The sequence below is a fragment of the Aristolochia californica genome, unplaced genomic scaffold (genome assembly GCF_029961685.1).
Source record: "Aristolochia californica isolate CCGP_79_NKW_82.1479 unplaced genomic scaffold, dmAriCali1.0.hap1 SCAF_7, whole genome shotgun sequence".
Lineage (NCBI taxonomy): Eukaryota > Viridiplantae > Streptophyta > Magnoliopsida > Piperales > Aristolochiaceae > Aristolochia > Aristolochia californica.
In genome coordinates, this window is record NW_027182268.1 from 34,434,825 (window position 1) to 34,460,329 (window position 25,505).

Consider the following 25,505-nt stretch of genomic DNA (forward strand, 5'->3'; position numbering starts at 1 on the left):
AAAAATCGATCAGTTGTTCAATGTTTGGGTCCCTTAATATCCGATATTACTGCTAGCCAATGAAATAGATGCTATTGATGGACAAGTTTGTTCTTTCTATTAGGTTTATCAAACTAGTTATTGTACAATGCTATGCTCCGTTGCAAAGTCTTGGACTGCTTTGCAATGAGTGTAGTTCAATGGTACTGAGTTCTTTTTTCAAGAGTAAAGTTCTTTTTCTTGTCCTTTTTCCACCATTATTAGGGTCAAGGGCTTTGATGGAATTGTTATACTTATACTCTTAAAAATTGATGTTAAGGAGGAGGATTAGGTATGCTTTCACAACCCTAATCCTCATTCTCATGTTCTCATTCTCTCCTTTCAACAGTCGTTCATCCCTTCTTCTTCTTCTTCGGTTCTTCTTCTCCTTGAGTGTTTTGTTCTTCTTTAATCATCATGGGATCCTAAAATCAACATGGTATCAAAACAATGGTTTAAGGATCCCAAGTCCCTTAGTTAAAGTGTTAATTAAATAATTTTCCTCAGTATATCAAGTTAGAGTTTTCGATTGAGTGAGGTTGAGCAACTTGTGCACATTCAAGATAAGTATCCTTCTTCTTTTTTATTGAGATGATTACTGATGATTAATCTCATGAAGAAGGTTGGAGAATAAGTATTTTCTTCCTATTTTCATGAAGATTAAGTGTTGATATTTCATATGAATTTGCAAAAGGTTTTTGGATTCCGGTTTCGTCTCATTCATACAAGTTTCGATTAAGGAGAAATTTTTTATACCTTAATGTTGTATTTGATCTTTGAAAAATTATATTCAGATCAAATCTAGTTGGTTCTTTACTGCAACTATGGTATATTATGCTCAATACCATGATTAAATTCGTTGAGCAATGCCTAGAAGACTATAGTCCTTGACTATTTTTCCTGGTTCTCTTCCATTGATAGTTTATCGATTGATGCAAGGAAGGAGAACTATTTTTTGGCAAGAAGGTTGTTGAATTCAGCAATAATTAAGTCCTTCTAATTTGGATTATATTGTGAGATTTCATACCTAAAATAATCAAGAGCAAAAGGAAAGTCAAAGGCTGAGATTTTTTATACATGTGACGCATGTGCTTAGGAAGGAAAGTTTCCGGCTTTGGATATATCCTAATATTTGGCAAGATTTGGTGATTTGATATGATCTTTTTTTTTTCTTTTTTTTTTTAGATTCTTTCTTGATTAAGAATGATATGAGATTCCTTCTAGATTGCTTGGGAAAGCATGCATGTGGAGTGATTTATTCTAGTTTACGTGCATGCAGGAGTTAAGTGTTTGGTGTAAGTTTCGGTTTGATCTCCTCTCTCTCTCTCTCTCTCTCGGTTTGATACCTTGCATGCAAAGTTGTTTGTCATATCATGCTTATTGATTAGTTGATACTATTAATGGTTGAGGATTATGTGCATATGGCTTGAAAGAGTAACTTGTTTAAGATCACTACTATCCCCTTAAGAGGATTATCGAATTATTTGACTTGGTCTCAATCAGTCAAAACGTTCCTTATCACTCTAGATCTCTTAGGACACTTGACCAAACCATCTCCACCCATAGATGAGGAAGATAGCTCTTATAATAAATGGCTCAACAATGACACCCTTGTCATCAGTTGGTTGATAAATAGTATGGATGACATGTTGCAAATAATGTTGTCCAACTTAAAATGACTAAGCATATATGGGATACTTGTGCAAAACTATACTTTATTACTGACAATTTGCAAAAAATTGTATAATGTCTTTTAGACAATGTTTAATATAAAACAGGGGCAAAATCTACATGAGTATTTGGCTTGGTTTAGAGGCTTATTCAGGAATGAAAAATTGTTCAATGTTACTCTACTAATATTTCGAGTTAGAAGACGCAACTAGAAGCTTTAGTAGATTCTATTTGTTTGGCTAATATCAAACCGTATCTAGAGGTGGCAAAATCATACCTTCTCAAATCTACAACTCTTCCATCCTTTGATGATATAAGTGTCATATTGCTTTGGATTCTCGATCCCTCTTCCATACCTCATGTTGAGATATCTTTAGCCATATACTCTAGTAATAGGGGTACAAATTCAACCAACAGAGGTCATAGTAGAAATTCTAGAGGTGGTAGAGCTGGTTCAAGCTCTTCAAGGACCAATAAACGTGTGTGCACTTACTATGGGGATATAAATCATTTGGTCAACTCATGTTGAAAACTTCATGGCACACCAAATTTGGTGCTAGACAATCAAGCCTCGGTCAATAATGAAAAAAATGAAGAGAAATTTGAGTCACAAAAAGGAAAGAAAATAGTATCGGATGATGACTTTGAGCTGTTTGAGAGGTTGAACACTATGATGGTAGCCACACCCACATCTTCCTCCACTACTGTTGTTGCTACTACAATCTCAGGTATGGTTTTTGCCACTTCCTCTTCCTCATCTTGGATTGATTATGAGGCTTCTGAGCATCTCACAGGTAATAGAAGAAGAAATATGAAAGATAAGATTGGAAGTTGAGTGTTACTAATCTTTACAAAAAATAACTAAGCTGAGTGCAACAGCAAGTGGGTGTTGAATTAAGCATCATGTATTAAGATGTATAAAACAATATTAACAACAAAAATTTCAACAACAACAAAAGCACATGCTATCTTCAAAGAACTCCAATCATCTCCTCCAATTTCCAATAACAGCAACAATACTATTTTATAAAAAATTAGGGTCCTCTGCTGAGACTTTATAGTATACTTCAAGAGGTATATGAAGATCTTGTTGGGCAGAATTGGTCACCTTCTTGATGTTCTATATGAAGCAAATACATTAAGCTTTCGAGACCCAAGAGCAAGCAGCAATCAAGATATCGGATTGCATCGTCAAGAACAATTGTTGCATCCTTCCTCTTGCTCTTCCCGCTTGGAATTATACTCCTCAAGACACCTACTTTTTTCGTGTTGAAGCTTTGTTGAATAATCATCAACGTGTTGGAGGAGACGTCCTTGGTGAAGTTTTTGTAGGAGATAAAACCATGTTATTGCAGCAAGTTCTTGTAACAGAAAGGTAAGTTAAACCAGGAATTGTAATTCAGCAGCATAACATCGATAATCACAACACTAGTAGAACGACGATAATATTTAGAAGAATGTAAGTAGTAGTAGATGTTAACCATATCTCATAGAGACACGAAGAATGGTCCTCAACTTCTTTTTAACTGTTGATGAAGGAGTTACAAATCCCTCGGTAGTCTGGTAGTGGATGACGAGACACGAAGCCACAAATAGCTTTGATGGGAGCTTGGCTAAAGAATCTCTACAGTGTTTTTGGTCCCCAATCTCGGTTACTCAAGCTCTTCTGTTTTACACTATCTTTGAGAGTGATCAAAGGACAGAAGTTCCAAATCAGATTACGAGAAAGACTTCGTTTTTTTTTATTTACACCAAGTCAGCCCGGCCTGCGACTCGGTTGCCAAGTTGGATCGACGAGTCGTAGATGACTCAGCCTGAAACAACTTAAACCTATTTACCAAAAAACCTTATGATTTTAATCAAATGTTTATCTGCGTTGGAGGTCGTCTTCAACCTCCAGCAGCATACAAAAACTAAGGTTCGTCAACGGTCCTTAACGATGTCGACGTCGTGAACCCTTTGGAATGGTTGTAGATGCCGACTCCAACACATTTCATTGATGTGATAGCCGTCGGCCGTCGCGCGCGGTGAGCGCATCGAGAGCGCGCAGAGATTGCTTGGCACTCGTGTTCCTTACAACATCGATGTCGACGAACCTTTTGGAATGATCGTCGGTGCTAGCCCTATCCAACACCAAACAGTGTTCAACGACGTCTTTTTGACGATTGTTGGCATTTGTCAAAAATCGATGCTCCAAACAGAGAGCAAGAGCGAAACTCGCTCAAAGGAATCAATACGCAGGTAGAGTTATCTGTTCTGATAAAAAAAACGAAGACTTTCTCACAATCTGATTTGGAACTTTCTCCCTCTGATCAGTGTAAAACTGAAGGGTTTGAGTAACCGAGATTGGGGAAAGTAATACTCCTCATCGATAATCTATATTTAAGTAATAAATATATAAATCATGGTTATAGGTTCTCTAATGACGAGTGTTACCTTCCATGTATTACTATGTATTTATTTATTGTATGTAGCAACAATTTCTTAATGAATAAACCCTATGTTTATTCTTGGTCCAACACATATGAATTTTCTAAAAAATTAAAGTGCACATAAATATGAGAAAAAACATCACAATAATTAAGAATTTCACTAAAATAACATTTTTCATACAATGAAAAATTACATAAAGGAACCAAGTTCCATATTCACGACATGATCCTCGAATTTAAACGGTGGCATGCCCATAGTCAAAGGATCAATTATCATTAATTTAGTGCTTACGTGCTCAATGACCACTTTCTTTTCTTTAACATGTTCTCTTATGGCCAAATACTTTATGTCAATGTGTTTACTTGGACTTCCACTATCTTTGTTTTTGGCCATAAAAACACTAGCTGAATTGTCGCAATACATTCTCAATGGCCTAGAGATAGAATCCATATTCTAAGCCTAGAAATGAAACTTTTAAGTCATACACCGTGTGAAGTAGCATCAAAACAAGAAACTAACTCGACTTCCATAGTGGACGTGGCAGTCAAAGTCTGTTTGGCTCTCCTCCATGATATAGCTCCATTGGCCATCAAGAAAATGTATCCTGATGTGTATTTACATGAATCAATACAACCAACAAAGTTAGAATATGAGTAGCCAATTACTTCTAGATTGTCCATCCGTCTATACATCAGCATGTAGTATTTGGTTCCTTGAAGGTACCTCATTACTTTCTTTCCAGCTCTCTAGTGGTCTAACCCTGGATCACTTTGATATCATCCCAACATTCTTACAACAAATGCAATGTCAGGTCTTATGTAGACTTGAACATAGATTAGGCTTTCGACTACAGAAGCATATGGAATGTCCTTCATTTGTTCCCTTTCAAGGTCGTTCTTCGGGCATTGGTTCAAATTGAACCTATTACCCTTCACAATGGGGGCTACACTTGGTGAACAATCCTTCATCCGAATTTCTTTAAAACTTTATTAATACAGGTTTCCTGAGACAAACCTAAGATACCTCGAAATCTGTTTCTATGAATCTTAATGCCAATGACATAAGATGCCTCACCCATATCCTTCATATAAAAATTTTTAGAGAAAAATTGTTTCACAGCATGCAGAAACCCTTATCATTGGTTGCTAGCAAAATATCATCGACATATAAAACAAAAAAACAGATTTTACTCCCACTAACCTTCTGGTATATACATTGATCCATAATGTTTTCTACAAAACCGAATGAAGAAATTACGTTATTGAATTTCAAATATCATTGGCGAGATGCTTGTTTTAATTCATATATGGATTTCTTGAGCTTGCAAACCAATTGCTCACCATCACTACAGGGGAATCCTTCAGGTTGTTTCATATAAACTTCCTCCTCTAGATCTCCATTGAGAAATGCCACTTTCACATCCATTTATTACAACTCCAAGTCAAAATGGGCTACTAATGCCAAAATAACACGCAAGGAATCTTTCTCAGATACACAGGAGAAAAAATCTTTGTGTAATCGATTCCTTCTTTCTGAGTGAATCCCTTAGCAACGAGTCTTGCCTTGTGTCTCTCAATGTTGCCCAATGAGTCTTTCTTTGTCTTAAAGACCCATTTATATCCAATGGCTATAAATCCATTAGGCAACTCAACAAGATCCCAAACTCCGTTACTGTTCATAAAATTCATCTCTTCCTTCATGGCATTGTACCATAATTATGATTCTTTGCAACTCATGGCTTGTTAAAAGAACTTGGGATCATTTTTGGCTCCAATGTTGTAGTCAAATTATTGTAGATACACAACATAATCATCAGAAATTGCTTATCTCTTTGGTCTAGTAGATCTTCTTAATGTTGTACCATCATATTCCTGAGAAGTATGTGGTTCAACCAATTGTTCAAAAGTACTTGGCAACTCTTGAACTACCTGATCTATTGGAATGTGGTCAGCAGCTTGTGGAACTTCAATGATTGGTTGTTCAACACCAGTTTGTACTTAAGGGGTGCTATAAACAATAATCAATCTATCACTTGAAGTGGAAGGTTGATATTATGAATGATCCTTCTCAGAAAATATGTTCCGAGTTTAATTGCGCCCATTGATCAAGTCATTTTCAAGAAACTTTTCATTTCTTGATTCCACAATCCTAATGTTGTGAGATAGACAATAAAATCTATAACCTTTAGACCTTTCAGCATATCCAATGAAATACCCACAATGGTCCTTGGGTCCAACTTCTTCTCTTTCAGTTTGGCTTGATATTTTTCCTTTTTCATGCGTTGCCAACATTGCACTTTCTCCTTGTTCCATCACCAGTCTCCCTTCCTCTTGAACACAATGGTCAAAAGTTCATTAACTGACTAGTCTCTCATTTGCATGATGTGCTCACGCACACCTCTCATACTGGTGAGCCTTAGGGATGAAAACTTCATGATCAGGGTAATTGTTAGTGCCTTATTTGAAGTAACAAATTATTCATCAATGGTTATCAGCAAGTCTTTGACCTTTTTATGCCAAATACCAACAAAAATTCTAGTCTTAATGAATATCATGCTGAGGCAATTAGATCGCTCCCATCGTTCATAAAGCATGATTTTAGTTGCAGTGCTGGTATTAGTAATTGCTAGTGGTTGGTCTTTATTAATAGCATAGTATATGTCCATCCACCCTAAATGAAGAAGAATTCTCTCCTTCCAAACTTAATAGTTATCTCCCTTAAGTTCAGGGATATCACAACGAATATGAGAGAAATTTGCAAGTTGTACAACTACATAAAATTATAAATTACATGTTTATGTTAAAATTGGGGCCTAAATAAAATATCATGCTTTACTAATGTAAATCATGCTTAAAAATTGAATCTATTGACAAAACAAATGCACGTGGGCTTAAATATTTTTAATTCAAGCAGATTCAATTTAAACTTCATGATAAAACTATCAAATTATTTATGAATGCATAATTCAAGTGGGTAAATTATGAATAAATTGATATTCTATCCTAATTAATAAATTCAATATAATAAAAATTCTTGTGGGATAAAATTTATTACATAAGTATAATTAATTACAATTAATGTATAAATTTTCTTTATAATTAAACTTTAAGACAAAACTATCAAATTATTTATGAATTCATAATTCCCATGGGTAAATTATGAATAACTTATATTTTATCCTAACTAATAAACTCAAATATAATAAAAGTTCATGTGGGATAAAATTTATTATATTAAGTAAAATTAGTTGCAATTAATGTCTAATATTCTTTATGTAATCCAAATCCATCATAATATATAATTTTTATTAAATTAAAGATGTTGTGGCTACTCTCTAATTATTTAAAATTATATGGATCACTAAACATTAAATCACATAAATGCTAAATTAACATGAGAATAGTATGAATTGCATAATTTTAACTAATACTAACATGTTATCATTATGCACAAAATATTCTCATAATATAAACATAATTAAAAACTATAATATTATACATAACTTTAATTCCATGCATTTAAGTATCTGTCAAAACGCATAAAAATAATTATAGGAAATAAATGTATAAAATACAACATATTTGACACATAAAGCCAGTCGGGCTTAATGGTCACTGGCATCGCTTCCAGCACCTAAATTTTCTAGAGCTCGGTTTGAATCCCTACTGGTGCAAAAAAATTATTTTTGAGAATCGAGTCGGCTCGGCCTCTCTCGAGCAACATGCTTCAATTAGTTGGAATGGGCAAGCTAACTCAACCTGAACCGCTTTTTTTTTTTTTTTTTTTTTTGAGGAAGACTGAGAAGAAACAATAAAAAATTCAAAATTATAGTAGCAGTATCAAATTCAATACGGAAGGTTGCAGGTTGCTACAAGTATTCAAAAAACGGAGAAAAGTGGGTGCAGAAGCAGAGAAGGTAGCAATGATGAGAAAGGCGAAGAGAATTCTGTCTTCTGCTGCAAATACTTCTTCAAAGACTAAAGAAGGAACCAGGCTCAAAGGCTGATCCAACGTCAGAGACCAACAACTAGTTTTGTCTCTTCGGAAAAAGAAAAATTATGCTGCTAATCGATGTCTCAAAACAGAGAAGAGACCGGGTGAATAAACTGGAAATCAATCGGAAACCATCCTGATATTGCAACAACTTGTCCTGCTAAATATAAACAACCATCTTGGTATAGCCTGCATGATCTTTGATATGGAAACGTGCTGATAATAAAAAAATTCCAAACATCAACTTAAAAGAAAACAGAAATGTTCCTAAATAATCATCATTGGAAGCTTTCCAGAATAGCAGTAGTGTGTAGGAACTCCTCCTGAAAACCAGCATCGTATAGGAAACCTTCCTGAAATAGAAGAGTTCCTTCCTTGGACAAAACTATCTCAAAAAAGGGTCATGTTGCTGGACGTGATTCTTGTTCACATTACAAATTAAGATAGCCAGAAGTAAGAAACTTCCCAACCAACAAATTTACTGTGTTGTTCACAATCTTGATCGACTCTTTTCGAGTTTTGTTAAGCAACCCTTGAGCACGTCAAGGAGTCCAGAGATGCTACTGCTGTAAGATCACAGCAAAGAATGCAATACAACAACAAATACAGGAACGAGAAGCCATAATTCATCGATCATGAAGTTGAGAGGAAGGTAATTCACGTTCATAATCCATGTTCAAGAAGACCGAGAACTTCTGGAAATAGAACTTTCAATAGCAAACACCAGCCTTTCAAGACCCCTACTGCTTCTAAATACAAATCATCAATCACATAGGAATATAGAGATGATCATACTACTTCTCTTACAGCAGTGGCAAACCGTTTGATTCTGAATTTCAAAACGGATGAAACAACAGAAGTTCTGGAATGAAAAAAAACTTCACCAGCAGAATAGGGTGATAATGGCTGAGTTTTGTGATCGGCTTCCTCCGTCCATGGAGAGTTCCTTTGATCTCTTGGAACACAAACTTCACGAGCATAGTAAAGATGCATGCAGTAGAGAAAAAAATTCCTTGGGTCCTTCACCAGAGACCAAAATGTCCACCGGAGTCCTAAAAATCATAGCTCTGATACCATGTTGATTTTAAGGACTCCATAAATTAAATATTGGATAAAGAAGAGAGGGGAGATGAAGGAGGAAGAAGAAAGAAGAAGGGGAGACAAGAAAGAGATCACGAGGAAGGATTTGGATTGTGGACTTGTCCAAATCCTCAACCTTTATTTATAGATGCTCAAAGTACCAATATTAAAAGTATACTTTTCACCCTAGTAAAAGTGAAGAAGAGACAAAAATCATAAACTAATTACATCAATGATACTCCAACTTATTCATATTTCGTATTTCTTTCTATATTTCGCCTTTGTTTGTATATCGACTTTCATTCAATATTTCGCCTTTCTTTCTATATTTAGTTTTTTTGTCTCTATTTTGCCTTTCTTTCTATATTTCACTTTTCTTTCTATATTTTGTCTATCTATCTGTATTTCGATATTCTTTTTGTATTTCGTCTTTCTTTCGATATTTTGCCTTTTAGGCTTCATGTTTTTTCATGCTTACACAACCATTATGTAATTTTGTACATCTAGGTACTCATCTCTCTTAACACATTGATCATACAATTTGGCTTAGATCTCATGCTCATCACTTAAGGCATCCAACTTAGGCAACCTCAATGTGAATTGCACTCAAATTTTCTTTTTCCAATTTTTCTAAATTGAGAAGCTTGGTCAACCTATTTTTTATGAGAAGCTATTCACAATTTTAAATTAGTTTATCTACATCAAATTCATCATTCTTCAGTTCTAAACATATTTCATCCTCCAAAGCCATAAAAAGTTTACAACATATTCTTCTAGAGCTTCTTTTTCATTTTTTTTTAACAAGAGAGGCTTCATCCCATGTGTTAGCTCTTAAGGCCTTCTTCTTGTTTTTTTTTTACTTCTTTCTTTTTTATTGGATAATCATCAATGGAATGGTCTTTGTTTCTACATATGAAACTTTTGTTGTTGTCCTTTTGACTTATTTTTTCTTTTTTCATTTTTTGCCAATAAAATTCTTTTAAATTGTCTAATAAATAAGGTTATAGTTTCATCATCTAGATCAGTTTCACAATCAAAATCATGATATTTTACTAACAAAGCATTGCTTATTTTCTATTCCTTGTTATCCTCTTTCTCAAATTCTCTGAGGCTCATTTCATATATAAGAAGACTTTTTATTAATTCATCAATGGTCACGGGTTTTTTTGCTCTAGTTTCATTTCTGGTGGTGACTTTTGATATCCATTCTTTAGGTAAGCTTAGAATTTTATCAACTTTTTGTTTGTCGGTGGAGTTGGTATCTAGAGTGCTAATTTGTTGAGTATTCCATTAAATCTTTCACTCATACTTTTCTATAGATTTTCTAGGTTTCATCCTAAAATTCTCATACATATTTGCAAGAATATGTACTTTTACCTTTTTTCTTGAGTAGTACTCTCATGGGTTACTACAAGCTTATCCCAAACTTCATTGGCACTAGTTGCACCAATGACTCTAGAGTGTTCCATAACACTTAAAGAACATAAAAACAAGTTTTAAGGCTTTGTAGTTTAAGGACACTTTTTTTTTCATCAATTGTTTATTCCCTTAGTAGTTTCTGTAATTCTTTGCAACTTTTCCATTTCATGGGAGTGTAGGTTATTGAGTAGTGATTTTTCATCATTCAAATTCATATCCTAGAAAAAATATTCTATTTTTATATTTCAATGGGAATAGTTAGTTCCATCAAATAAGGGAGGTTTTGATACTAACATACCAGTAGCAAAAGCTTGAGAGAAGTTATTAGTCATTTTTTGGATTTTTTACACTCAACTTAAAATTTGACCAATCTTAAAGAGTGTATTTTCTCTAATACCATTTGTAAGGTCCTATTATGATAAACTGGGGGGTGGGGGTGCTACTCTACTCACAGGAAACTCTTATCCTAGATTTTTTTTTTTTTTTTTTTTACAATAAACAATATCTACAACATAGAGTCACAAGAGACAAGGACTTAGGTTCATATTTTTCCCCTATTATAAAATATATTCTCACTCTTCTTGGATCTAATAACCTCTTCTCCTTCCTAGTTAAGCTGAGAGAAGCTCTATGCCTCTATTTGTGTGTTTAAATTAATAATTATAATATTAATTTAATAAATATTAAAAATTATATATTCAAATATTATTTAATATATAAAAAAATATTTCTATTACATATTAAAATTTTAGAATAAATATGTTAATGTGAGATGGGGATATCATTTCCAATTTGAGTTGATTTAGACAAGACATTTTTATCTCGATAAGTTCAACTAGAAACAAGACATGGTCCGATTAATTGAAGTTGAGTCTTCTTATTATATATAGGGTTTCATCAACTCATTAAAAATATGAACTCTCAATCATTTCTTTGAAAATTATGTTAATAACCTATGCTATAAATTGAGAGTCAACCGATCGATTGAATCAGGCTCAATTGAACTTGGTACTTTGTTTGGGTTACATACTTGAAAAATAGTCAAAACCCATATAACTCGTCTGGGTTATCCATTCAATTGGTAAATCGATTGACTTAACCTAATTAGCCAGGTCACTTGTTGCAAAAGGGGTTCACCCCCTCCCCTCCAATTGACACCTTTAGGGATGAGGCTTTGCCATCCCTCAGAGGGGGGGAGGTTACTGCTAGGGGTGGTTTCGAACCGAATCGGCTCGAGCTCAGCTTGGTTCGATTCGGTATCCCTGGATCTCGAGCTGAGTTCAAGATCCGGAATCGGCTCGTTTAAATTAACGAGTCGAGATCGACCGAATCTAGGTTCGGCTCGACAGCTCGCGAGCCGGTTCGTTAACCGGTTGAGTCGAGACTGCGAGCAAGGGGAGAAAAATTCTTCCTCCCCTCGTCACCGTCGAGCCCCTCTCATTTGCTATTGTCGCCACCTCTGTCGTGGTCGACAACTGCTCGTCGGCCGCCTCTGTGGCCGTCTGTTCGATTTCTTCCTCCCCTCGCCTTCGCCTCTGTTTCCGTCGCAGCCATCATCCCCGACGACAGGTCCTCGCCAACAATAAGAGGTCCATTTAACTTTCCTAAGAAAAATTTAAATTATTTCTTTTAATTTTCTAATAAGTCACTAATAGTAATAGGATTTTATTTAAAGGTTTTTTTGGAAATATGTATCATTGGAAAAATATTTCTAATTTTTCCTAGAATATAAATTTCCAACCAAGGGTACTAAGGAGGCCTTAGTAAATTTATGGCCAGATTCAAAAATTACAAAACAAGCTAGACAATATTTGGAGTAAAAAAGATTAATATTGGTGCATTTTAATCCATTATTGAAATTCAATCCCGAACCTCCCCGATCATTTTTTTTAAAAATGTATGCATAATTTTATATATAATTTATTTGACATATATTTTATATAGAGTATTAAATGTAAGGCTCGAGTTCGATTACAATTTTAGATTTGATGCTAGGGTCGGCTCGAGCTCGAGTTTGAAATATTTAAATCAAGCTCGGCTTGAACAAGGTTCAGACTCAGCTGTATTCGATGCCACCCTTATGCCCAATTTTAAGTAGAGGTCATTCCCAATTTTATGTAAACTGTATACATACTTTTATATATAATTTATTTGATATGTATTTTTTGAAAAGTTTTAAATGTATATTGGAGCACAAACTCGAGACATGTATTTTTTGAAAAATTTTAAATAAATGTTGAAACTTGAGCTTGGCTCAAACTCAGTTAAAATTATTAGGTTTGGCTCAAGCTCGAGTTCAAAATATTTAAATCAAACTCGACTCGAACATAGGTAGGTTCAGGCTTGGCTCGGCTCGATGTTACCCCTAGTTGTTGTCTTCCTGTATCCTTCTATTTGCACCTGTGGTTTGTCATATAGCGTTCTTTAGAAATTCCCCTTTGTACTTTGATAATTACATAAACAACTTTTTTATTTAATATATATATATATTTTTACAATTATATCATAATCACATTAACACTAGTTTAACCTAATTATATCGGACCAAATCGCCTCTTTAAACGGGTGACCGGTGAGGTTTTATAACAAGCTAATAAAACATTAATCAAATTTTAAATTATTTTCTGAAACCTATAACATGGAAAAATATTGTATAATACATATTTCCAACGAGGGCAGGAGTTGGAAACTCGCATCCCTGTTTCGCTGCGATCCGGGTGTAAACTTATCTCATCTGACCGCGAGTTCGAAGCGGAAGGTAAACGAAAGAAGCTAGGGTTAGCTTTCGCGAGATCTAGAGAAGTCGGTTCTGAGTCCTGCATCTGCGATGGCGCTGAGAGGTTTCTATAACGAGATAAAAAATCTGAAGGTAAGGGAGGTTCCAGCAAAACTGAAACCAATGCTTACTGTCGATTACGTGAAGAACGCCATCAGTAGGGGAATGGACAATTACCACCGCAAGTACATTTTAACCAGCTCACCTGATCCCATTTTTCATGTTTGTTTCGGTGTCATGATATTCTCCTATCTCGTTCATCTGCCCGAGGAGCGTCGCCACCTGGAGCACCAGCAGCACGCGAAGGAGCACGGTCACTGATCGGTCAATATAGGTATCTGAATTGATCCTTGATCTATCATTGTGTTTTTGTTATATTTTCTTTTAATTTTCACTCTGGTGTTAGAAAAGCAATGGCAATTATTTCTATGCCAACATTTCATCTGGCAAGTTATGCATTATTCCTTTTTCCGCGTTTCTGGTATGTTGATAATACTGTAATAGTTGGTACACCGGGTCTGGAAGTCTTCACTGGAACCCTATAATGACTCCCAGGATTATTCAGTTTGCGGATTACCTGGTGGTGGAGTTTTATGTCTAATTTCGAAAACAATCTGCATTTTGATGAGATACACCAGGTTCTTCTTTAACTGTTGGATAGTTTGGAGATGGTTTAATTGGTCTTAAGGGATTTTCAGGTGACAGCGTCATATTGTTGCAACACGCAATTTTTTAAATACATAAGAAGTCTTTAGTTTGTGAAATTGATTAATCAAAAAAGGAAAGGAAGGTCTTATAAAGCAAGGGTGCATCTCCGCTGCTTGTCCTGAAAACTCCTTCTGAAACTGGCTGGTCTGGGATTAATTGGAAAACACCCATAAAAATTTAGCTTCACCAATCCATTTTCTGGTGCTTCTCAATCCTGAACTGAACAGGGATTGGGGACCGAGAGGGATGCAAATAGAGTGATAAAGCCTCATTTATGCCTTAATATAAAATTGATTAATATTTTTGTTCCCATCTCATAATTTCAGTACTGTATATAATGCCTTAACCGCTAGCTTTTGACTACTCCAAGACATCTGTCTGTCTGCAATTATGTTTTATCTTTTACTGGTTAAATTTTCCGACAACAAATTTTGCCAGTGGAACTTCTGTATATGCATATAACATGTTATACTTTTCTTCATTTACCTCTTGCCTGGGTTTACTTAAGCAGTTTGTTTCACATTTTGTTCCTCATCTTATTATTAACGGAGAGTAATGAGGCTATATGTACATATAGAAAATCATTTATGTGCATGAATCTTTTATAGAAGGTAATTACTTGGTATTTTGCATAAGTCAACTGTAGGTTTGACGTTAAAATTTGGCAGATGGGGGAAAAAGTGTTGTCACTAGGCAAAATAGTTGCTTGCAGAGAAGATTTATCTTGCCATAAATTTATGTTCATGAATTTTCTTGAACGGCCAGTGAATATTATTAATAACAAGTCAAAGTAGCTTGTACAAAGTTTAATTGGAAAATTTACAGAAGCATGAAAAAGAAATAAATTTTGATAAATACATAAGGAAGATTAAAATCTTAGCGGTACTCTTAGCTACAACAAGATGTGTTTGGCTTACCTCCTTTTGCTAACACATCCGGCTCTGAATTTACTGATTGGTGGACATGATTCCCAGAGCATTGAAACGACCCAAGAAAATCCATAAGCTGAAGAATATGTGTATCAAAATGCCATGGTGGGTCTGCCAGGCCTTTACCCCAAGAAATAACAGCTTGATTATCACCGTCAATCACCAATGGCTTAGAGAAATGTTCTCTATCAAGTTTAACACCTTGCAAGACTGCACTGTCTTCAGCCATGGCTGAATCTGCTTCACCAACAAGGCCTTAGAAAAAAGTGCGAGGCCCTTTTAATTTATAATTAATCCTCCTAGACGACATGATCCTGGATTCCCTTTTCTATTACCATCAGAGTTAAGTTTAAGATCATCAACAGGAGGAGAGGTCCATGCTTCCATATGAATCACTTCTTGTTTTCCCCCAAAGTAACTTCTTTATAATAAGTTTTCAGTTAGTTGGGCCCATGCAAGGACATAATGTATTGATTTTTCAATAGTTGCACCCATAGTGCAAGATTCTCCTGAGAAGATCATCTCGTTTCTTTCTAATCAGAGAGTCCATACCATATCAGCAACAAATCAATTTCCATAGATTTCAGCCTTGGTAAGGGAAATGAAGATAACTCAACTTACCATTCAACTAAGGTTTCTGGGAGAGAAATAGATTGTCCAATGTGACGTGCATATGATCACCATCATCGGTACAATCATCAAAATTATTTTTCTAGGGAAGTAAGAAAAGCAAGACCATTATCACAGAAAAAAACTTGGCTACCTCTAGATGCTTTGTTTGCTTCTTGAGAACTGGAAGAGTCAACTACATAACTCAAAGCTCATTCTTGGCACAAATTGGGTTACAATTTGTTTGAAGATATATAGCAGATTGGTTTACCTTGCTCAGTTGGAGTATGTTAATGGTGTGGTCACTGTCTTCTGGATTTGAGAGGTATTATGATGGTTAACGGTTACTTTTTTTAAAAAAAAAATGGTGGATGACTTTTTATTAATAAATGATAGAGCTGTACAATTGATAGGAAAACTCAGCCCAGAAATTGCAGAGGGAGGGAGCTCTGGAAAACGTGGAGCTGCCAAGGAGCACTATCTTTTTTCTACCTGATCAGCTAATCTATTGGCTTATCCCAGAGTATGAAACCACTCCAGTGGCCAACCTAATGAAGTAAAATGAATTTCATTAACTTATGCCTCATCTTCCATGGAAGGGGCTTGAGTTTAGCAAACCAGGAGACTACTAATACTGAGGTTCTTGTAATAATTAGTGGACTTGAGAAATTTGGGCTTAGAGAGAAATTCTAGCAAGAATAGCTAAAAGTGCTGATTTACCAAGCCTGCTGGACCAGAAAATACAAGAAGAATTGAATCTTAGTGTTTCTGATGTTACCCTTCCAATCCCAAGACCAGAAGTTCCCTGGGTTACCTTGGGAACTGTCAACCATTCTATTGGCTGATCTGAGAGTATGAATCCATTCCATTGGCCAAGTTAAAGAATTTTAACGAATTTCATCACACTTGTGCCTCATCTTCTGTGGAGGGGGCTTGAGGTTAGCAAACCAGGAAATTACTAATGCCAAAGTGTCCTTCAATAATTACTAGAGTTGAAATTTTTTGGGCATAGAGACAAATTCTAGCGAGGAGTTCTTCAAAATCTGCTTCCAGTGATTTACCCATGCTTGCTGGACCAGAGAATGCTAGAAGCATTGAGCCTAGGTGTTTCTAATGGTATCCTCCACTTCTTGAGATTCCCTGGGTTACCTTGAGAACGACCATCAATATCTTTGGGGTGAGGAGTAGACCAGGTAGGAGGGGGGAAATTACATTTTAGATATTTTAAGAATACATCAAAGATTTTTTTATTTTTTTTGTTGTTGAAATGGATCATAGATTTTTGACCTGTCTTTCAACTAGTGTCTGGGCTGAAATTATTAGCTAAAGAACTGGAAGCAAAACTTATTTTGAGCTCAACATGGGCCCCAAAAATCTAAATGAACTAATAAAGGGTGTGGACTTCCAATCATCTACTTTTTGTTGAAAAATGTACATGTGTATTGCAACTTTGTTGACTTTGACATTTTTTGGAAGGGCATTGTTGAGTTTGACAATTAAATGATAATTCATAGTTAAAGACAAAGATAACTAACAAAGCTTCTTTGGTGGTGGACAACCAAGCGAAGATGCCACTGATACGTAGAAAATAATGCTTAAAATGTTTTAGATCTCCGATTAATTACACCATCGAGATAATAGGACACTCTCTTGTAACGGAGACTTCCCTCTAATTTGTATTGTTCTTTGCCCTTGGACCTTGTAGTAAAACTTGCTATTCTCAAAAAAAAGAAAGAACCCTCTCTTGCAATGGAGACTTCCCTTAATTTGTATTGTTATTTGCCCTTTGGCCTTGCAATAAATCTTGCCATTCTAAAATAAAAATAAAAATAAAAATATTTCCCTTAATTTGTATTGTTCTTTGCCTCAGACCTTGCAATAAATCTTGCCATTCTAAAAAAAAAAACAATGGAACCCTCTCTTGTCCTTCCCAGTATGCCCCCTCTAATTCATGTCTTTCAAGATATGGGGAATCACTCATTATGTAAAGTTTGCTGAAGTGCCTGCAACACTGAAAATTGATTAAGCCTTTCTCCCAAAATCTGTGATATACCTAATGTTACACATAAGTGTAACATTGATGCCCCAACCATTGAGATGAAATCATGAATAGATAGATAAGAGGTTACAGAACAGTTGATGCAGGCGAGACTCTGATGATGGTATATGTTCGGATCCGGAGTAATTAGTTGGATCCTTAATTGGATCTTTAGTCGGAGTCGGATCCATATTCGGATATTTAGTCGGATCTTTAATCGGATCCTTATTCGGATCTTTTGTATTGAACCCGGGTTGGACCAGAATTATTAGGGTCGGGTTCGTGTTTTTCCGAGCTGCCGCCCGGGCTTGTCGGGGGCGTTGGATTTGGTTAAAAGGTTGTTTAGGTTTCTTTGAAGGGAGATGAATGATATTTTGAATCGGAGTTAGAGAATTTCTCTACGATTTCAGGCAGATTTCGCCTATTCCTCCCGTGATTCGCAAGTTGATCTGCCTGCAGGATAATCGCTATCCTGTCCGGCGTCAACAGTTAAGAGCTTTAGTCAACTAACTTACATACTGCAAATTTTTAGGATATTTTGACGCACAGAGAACGATAGGAAGTGATGCAGAGACAGTAGTATCATTTGCCCTTTCCCCACGTATATGTGACCAAAAGTGTCTAGAGCCATAGGACACAGAGAGTAGAAAAGGTGGGGATTACTTGTCATCTGGACTGAGACATTGAATTATAACCTAATTTTCTAATGGGGGGACAAAGAAAGCAAATGTATCTAGATGAGCTAAAGTGACTCTAGTTGAGGAAGAGAGTATAGATTGCTCCCAGAGGACTGAGTAAGGGCCTGTGCAAATTGCTGCACCAACTTATGAAGATCATCTTAACTGACAGTAGCCACTTTTGGTAAAATGCTAGGTGTTCAAGATTTTCCACCTATCTACACTATCTTTCCCATTCAGATTTCCAAACTTGTTCAAACTCTATCAGATAAATGGTTATTCCAGCTAGAATGGACACATTGGCTATTTCCTCAGCCTTTGCCATGATCCCCTTCCTCTTGATCTTTGGCTTGACCTTTGGGGTGTGTTTGTTGTGATTTTTTTTCTGTTTGATCAAAATTTTCTGATGATTGTGTTGACTTTTGGGGATTGAAAAAGTTCTCCTCTTGATTCCTCTTGTCCTTCAAAATGTTAAGTGGTAGGAAAATGAGTTTTCCTATTGCTCCAATAGGAAGCCTTAGGGAAACTAACTAAGAAGCATGAAGGTGGTCATTGACCAATCTCGTTTTTTCTCCACCTAGTAGTTCAATATTTATATAACGTCTCCTTTTGTGTCAAGTATAGACACAAGCACGATAGTCAATTTTTTCATTGTTTCCTGTGGTGGAACACAAGAAAAATGGTCAACGGGAACTTTTTCCTATAGAAATTTTTCCAATGAAAATACTAGTCAAAGGGAATGTAATTTTCTGTCATTTTATTTTCCTATAGTGGCTCAAATGCACCTTTTGTAGCTTGTTTAGAGTTAAGTGTTTTTTTTTTTTTAGTTTTTTCAAATGGTACAGAGTTAGTGTTCTGACCACTGCCTCAACCTTTAATAGCTTGTGTGGATTTGGTATTGGATGCTAAGCCATCATTCTTATTTCCTAAATCATTGACATGCATAACTCGTGTTTAGCTCATGAAACCTAGCAACAGTATCATCAAAAGAAGGCTCTTATGTACTGCTCACTCCATGAGCAAGAATAGATTCACAGTCTGGTCATAGAGCATGGAGAAACAATGCAACATTCACCTCTTCTTGTTATCTTCTCAATTCTTTCTCATCCATAGTAGTTGGATGATAGATACTAATTTTCTGCCACACGCCATCAACAATTATGTAAGTAATAGACTTGTCTCCTCATTGCATAGACAATAGCTTATTATACAAATCATATGCCCTAGCCAAATTCCAGTCTTAAGGAAGTCTTTTATGCGGATAGATCCCAATATTCAGAGATACTCATTCAAAACATTCTCACTCTGAAATGCAGCTCTATATTTCAGTAGCATGATGTAACAAGAAAAATGTCAGATTCTCAATTTGCAGATAGAGGAGTCCTGACTAATGAAGTGGAAATTTTCGTTTGCATCAGAATAAATTTTCATAGATAACATATAATTTGTACTATTCAATTTAAGATTCGTTATTTGACTAAGTTATCCTTCTCATCCATCTTTCTGATCTGAGGAAAAGAGTAGCAGCTTAACCAGAATTAGTTATACTAGTACCAAAAAAATTCACTGCACACTAATATGCCCATGTCCCTAGTAAAAAGTGTTGAACGTAACCAAAATCAAAAACCTGCAAAATAACAATTGTTATATAAACTTTTCACAGATACCAATTTGACAGTGAAAACACTAGCCATCACCACACAATAAAGAAATTACATCAGATCACACCAAACAGCAACACATGAGCAATTTGGGTGCCAGATAAGTCTGCACTGGCTGCAAATTTGGCAGTCATACTCTACCTGTGGGCACTACAGGAATCACTGAGAGAGTTTATGACTCGTTTAAACCTTTAACCTAGTAGTTGTGGCACAAAAATAAAGAAAGAACAAACTTTTGGACTCACACTGGAGAAAAAAGAATGAAATTTTAATCGAAAACTGTGCTGCACAGAAAAAAGGGTGGATGACAAGAGGAAAAAGCAGCAAAGGTCTGACCCGGATGTCTTATTCCCATTCTGGATAAACCGTGGTTAAGAGGCTTAAAATAGACAGAGAGTCTTAGGATCCATGCAGGTGAAGAACATTAATTTTTTACCCCAAAGCAGTTGTGTAGATCAAAAGAGAGGAAGAAGAGGAAAAACAGGAAAGAGTTTACGTGGATGTCTTTTCCCATTTTAGTAGCATGTAAGCAATGATCAAGGGCGAAAAAATTAGAAAAAAAATTGAGAGATAGTTGAAAGATAAATGAGATAAAAATGTGTCGAAAGAAAGAATTAGACATCACTGTAGAAATTGATGCCTCTCTCACTTAATTAGACTCGCATAAATGTAATTGTTGGAAGATATGATGTAATTAGGGTGGTACTGATGTAATTAGTTTATGATTTATGTCTCTTATTCACTCTTACTAGGGTGAAGGGTATTCTTGTAACATTAGTACTTTTGATATCTATAAGTACAACTTAAGGGGGAGGGTTTGGTCCATTACCTTAATCTTCCTCCTCTTTTCTCCAAAATCGTCATTCTTCCTCTTCTCCTCCTAAAACATTTTCTCCACAACTCTTCTTATTCTTCTCACCCCTAAATCCTCTTTTACTGTGATTATACATCATGGAATCCTAAGTTTCAACATGCTATCAAAGCAAGTACTCATATGTGGGCCTCTCTCAAATTATCCACATGTAGAGCCACAAAAGAGGGCCTACACGTGAGGGGGAGTGTTAAGGAATAGTCCCACATGGATTAGTGAGTATAAAAATCTTGAGTTTATTAGTTGGAAAAAAACTTCCTAAGTTGGGAAGTTTTGATACCATCTGAAGTTGGGTCCAAAGCCCATCCTAAAATGACATTACCCATTTTAGTGATTATTATCACTATATTTGGTCGAAATTTTTGAGGTTGGTTTCGACTTATAGTTTATCACCCATTTCTACCATTTGAGAGTTGGTGACCGGTGTTGTGACACCTTGATGGAGGAGCATATTACTACATCTATGTTATTTGGTTCAAGCTGGGATCACTGCCATTATCTCCCAACTTGAGGGGGAGTGTTGGAAGATATGATGTAATTAGTGTGGCACTGATGTAATTATTTTATGATTTATGTTTCTTATTCACTCTTACTAGGGTGAAGGGTATTCGTGTAATATTAGTATTTTTTATATCTATAAGTACAACTTAAGGAGGAAGGTTTGTACTAGTCCATTACCCTAAACTTCCTCTTTTCTCCAAATTTGCTACTCTTCCTCTTCTCCTCCTAAAACCTTCTCTCCACAACTCTTTTTCTTCTTCTCACCCCTTAATCCTCTTCTACTATACACCTTGGAATCCTAAGTTTCAACATAGTATCAGAGCAGGTACTCATATGTGGGCCTCTACCCAAGTTACCCACATGTGAAGTTTTAATACCATGTTAAGTTGGGTCCAAGGCCCATCCCAAAATGACTAGCCAACTTAGGAAACCTCTTTCCCAACTGATAAACTCAAGATCCTTATAATCACTAATCAATGTGGGACTATTCCTTAACAGTAATTAAACATTGATGGAATGAATTGGGCCTTTGGCTCAATGGCTACATTCGGGGTTTCTAGTGTGACCTGAAAGTCTCACCAGGGGAAAGACGCTCAGTGTGTGTGTATACATTACAATGGTGGAGCACCAATACGCCCCTGAAGTTGAGGTTTTTTCTTAACCCACAGCAATTTAAGAAACAATTTTACCCTAATAGTAGACAGACAACATTATCAACTACAGTAAACATAAATGCTGCCACTAACTACTACACCTGCATATCTGGACGCCTATGATAGCCCATTGTTTTAAGGTGATGATTGTGTGAAGAGTTAAGTTTTCATAGAAGTCTTTATATTTCATGCAAGCAATTTGCTGAAATAAAATAGGATTTGTTCCACTTTTCTTCCTTAAGATTTCTTTTTCAATTTTTTCATTAGAAATATCTTTGTTCGTTTTTTTTCTATGAATTGGCTGGTTGTCCATAAGCAGCTTGACCGCAACTTGATCTACCTTGGCAACTTTAGGCATCATAGGTCCATGATACACATGATATCATGCCCATACCAACGAAGTGATGGCCTATTAAATGTACTAATGTGCGCCACTGCTTTGCATGTCTTTGCATTTCTTTGCATGTCTAGTTGATCCTGATCAAAGTGCAATATACAGTACTGGGTACCAGAGATCTCCATGCATTCTGCTTCCGGCTCCTGAAATTCTTAAACATGTCACCTTGTTCTTGATTGTTTTTATTGTATTTTATTTTGTTTTAAGTTTATTTGTATTTTTTATAAATGGTTACTGATACATTATATCAATGATAAAAGAATACAGCATACCATGACCTGGATCTTGCAAATTTGATTTTGGCTCTTCTCAAGGGGCATACCCTTTTGTGCTTACTCCCTTTTCTACCTTTTCCTGATCTAAACTCTCAGAATTCCGAGCAAAGTTTGTTTTGACCTCTTGAGCCAAGCTCAAGTTTTTGAACGTTCTGAAATTTTACATCTTGTGCAAGCCAAACCGTCTTTGAGTGGTAGCCAAGCTTGAGTATGCACTCTGACATTTTGCTAGATCTATTGTCATACATCATTTGGTTCTCTTTGGTGAATTTTTAAAAAGGTTGTTTCCAAAGACTAAAAACCATGCCTCTTCACTTGAATGTCTGTGTTTGCATTTTTTTTCCCTTGAATTACATTTCATGGTTCTGTTTCTGCCATTGATGTTTAGTAGAAAAACTTACTCTGTCCGATTTTATCTTTACGTTTTGCAGGTCAATTGTCCAGTAAGAAAATGCAATCCTGCTGGTCAATTGTTTTCCTTCTGGGATCTTGCAACGATAGTTAATCTGCTCAACATGTGGTGTCAGCGTTGACTGATGAAATAAATCCCGTGGATTATGTTAAAATCTACTGACCTTCTGGTGTTCTTGTTTGTTCATGTGGATTTTATTTTGAACTTCAAGCTGTTATTTTTTTTTTTTTTGCCCTTGAATCTGAAATATTTGATGGGAAGCTTATTAAGATGTAGCGAAAGGAAAAGGTTAAAACAGTGTGAAATTAGGACATGCTTCCATAGGAGAAGTGAAGCTGATTTATTCTGACAGTGAGTGGGTTGATAGATCGGCATATCCGGCTCATGAGGTCAGGATGACTTGCCACGCTCTGTCATTGGAATTCTAAAGTTTGACAAATCCTCTTAAGCTAATTTGTCATTGCCAGGTGAGGAGAGGAAGAAGCAATTTCGAGATTGCTACAGACAATTAATGTTAAAAGCAGAAAGCTCGACCTTGTAAGACTTCGCAGCCTGAACTGGACAATCTGTGTTTCCAGCGAGGTGGTACTGTTTCTGTGGGCTTCTGCAGCAACTAGAGTAGACCCTGTTGAAACAAAATCTAACTTTGCCAGGATTTGAGTCAATAATCTCTACTAACGTTAATGGGCAATATCAGACTCACTGGACACGAGTCACCGCTTCTATCTGCGTCTTATGGGCATATTATGCTAAACTGCAGTCAATGGCCATCTTTCTGCCAGAAAATTGCGATTTCTCAGAGGTAGACATAGATGGCCAAAGAAGGGTGATGTCGGCTGGGAACCTAAACGACTTTTCCGTTTAACGTGCCTCCGAAAAAGAAAAATCGTACGCAAGTGATTTTAAAGTTTAAACACTGGGATAGTACTTATAGATCACTTCCAGGAGTCATGTTTACGAGAGTTTCTAGGTCAGGGACAGAATTTCATCTGCCTGAAAATTAAACAAGTTGGCAGTGATCTCCACTTTGAAACATATAATGACTAATTAAGAATTCGTTCAAGACCACGGTGATCGAAAATCTCAGGTCTTTGGCTTGGTCTTTCTCAAGATAATTAACCTCGGATAAAACATTGAATTGTTTAAAATCCTCAAGTGTGTACGTTCTGAAGGCTGTTTGATGTAATCAAGGTAAAATTTGAAAAATTCAATACTTGTTGAAATATTTACTTATGGTCCAATTCGATCTATCAAACATCGTTGTTGTGACACTATAGGCTTGTTGTTGACCAACAGTTACGAGGAAATAGATAAGTTATTCTTCTACTGATATGGTCTTTGTGGCTGATAAAAACCCTCTATTATTAAGTATTTTTACCAATTTGTAAAATACAATTTGATTCATCCTGTAAACTTTTCAAAATTTAACAGGTGATTTGTCTAATGCCTTTTGCAAATACAACGGACCATTAATCAAACAAGAACGTTGTACACGTCTATCGCAATAGTATAAATAGTATCTTCCTATGAAGACAATAATACATATCAATCCAACAAAAGTTGCAACCCTTTTTTCGTCTGTCATAATAGCCATGGAAATTTGCAAATTTAATCTTCCTAAAAGTCATAAACAAAATAAACATCAATCTTCAATCATAATCTATTCATCCAAACTCAACAATCATATTCATAGCAATGAAAATCTTTAATTGACCACATCTATAATCATCCACCATATTATCCACATAATATATTAACACAAGAATCATATAAAATAAAAATATTAACCATATTGATAAGTCTTGCAACGTTATAATTCAAACATGGTCATTAATACATAACAATCTTCCCAAAGAAGATACTGTATTTAAAACACATTACAAATATTTGTTTGCACAATATTTAACCCACCCGACCAGCTCTTCCACTGTCATTCTCACAAACATAGGCCTTCTTACTTGGCGTATCCAACCATTCAGGAGCGCCATGCTTCAGTGCATCCGACAGGTTCGGGATTTCCCTAAGGGCATTGACACAATTTGCTTCAAAATCCTGCTCGTTATGCTTCATAATACTATTCATTGTTTGAGCGATTCGGTTAATTGCATCAATGAATTTACTAATGTCATCAGTGGGCAATTTGCTTATCTTTCTACGACGACTTGAAACTGACGTTTTACTTCTCCGAGATTGCTCCGCTGTTGAATCATTTCCGCTAATGAATTGCGATGGAATTTCCCTAACTACTTCAACATTCTTGAGCTCGTCCATCGGGACAGGATCCGACTCATGGAAGAGTTCATCGCCCAAATCTACAGGAGTTATGCTACCAGTCCCTATGGCTATTGAGTTTCCCACTACTAAAGCCAATTTGTCGTAAATGG

General features: G+C 35.9%; 1 protein-coding gene across 1 annotated transcript; it reads left to right on the plus strand.

Annotated features, from left to right (window-relative positions):
- The first annotated feature begins 13,294 nt into the window (after positions 1-13,294).
- Positions 13,295-23,416, plus strand: LOC137936765 (uncharacterized). Its single transcript, XM_068781635.1, has 2 exons — positions 13,295-13,724; positions 23,141-23,416. The coding sequence occupies exon 1, from the start codon at positions 13,442-13,444 to the stop codon at positions 13,709-13,711; it is 270 nt and encodes an 89-aa protein (XP_068637736.1). The 5' UTR covers positions 13,295-13,441; the 3' UTR covers positions 13,712-13,724; positions 23,141-23,416.
- Positions 23,417-25,505: the final 2,089 nt, after the last annotated feature.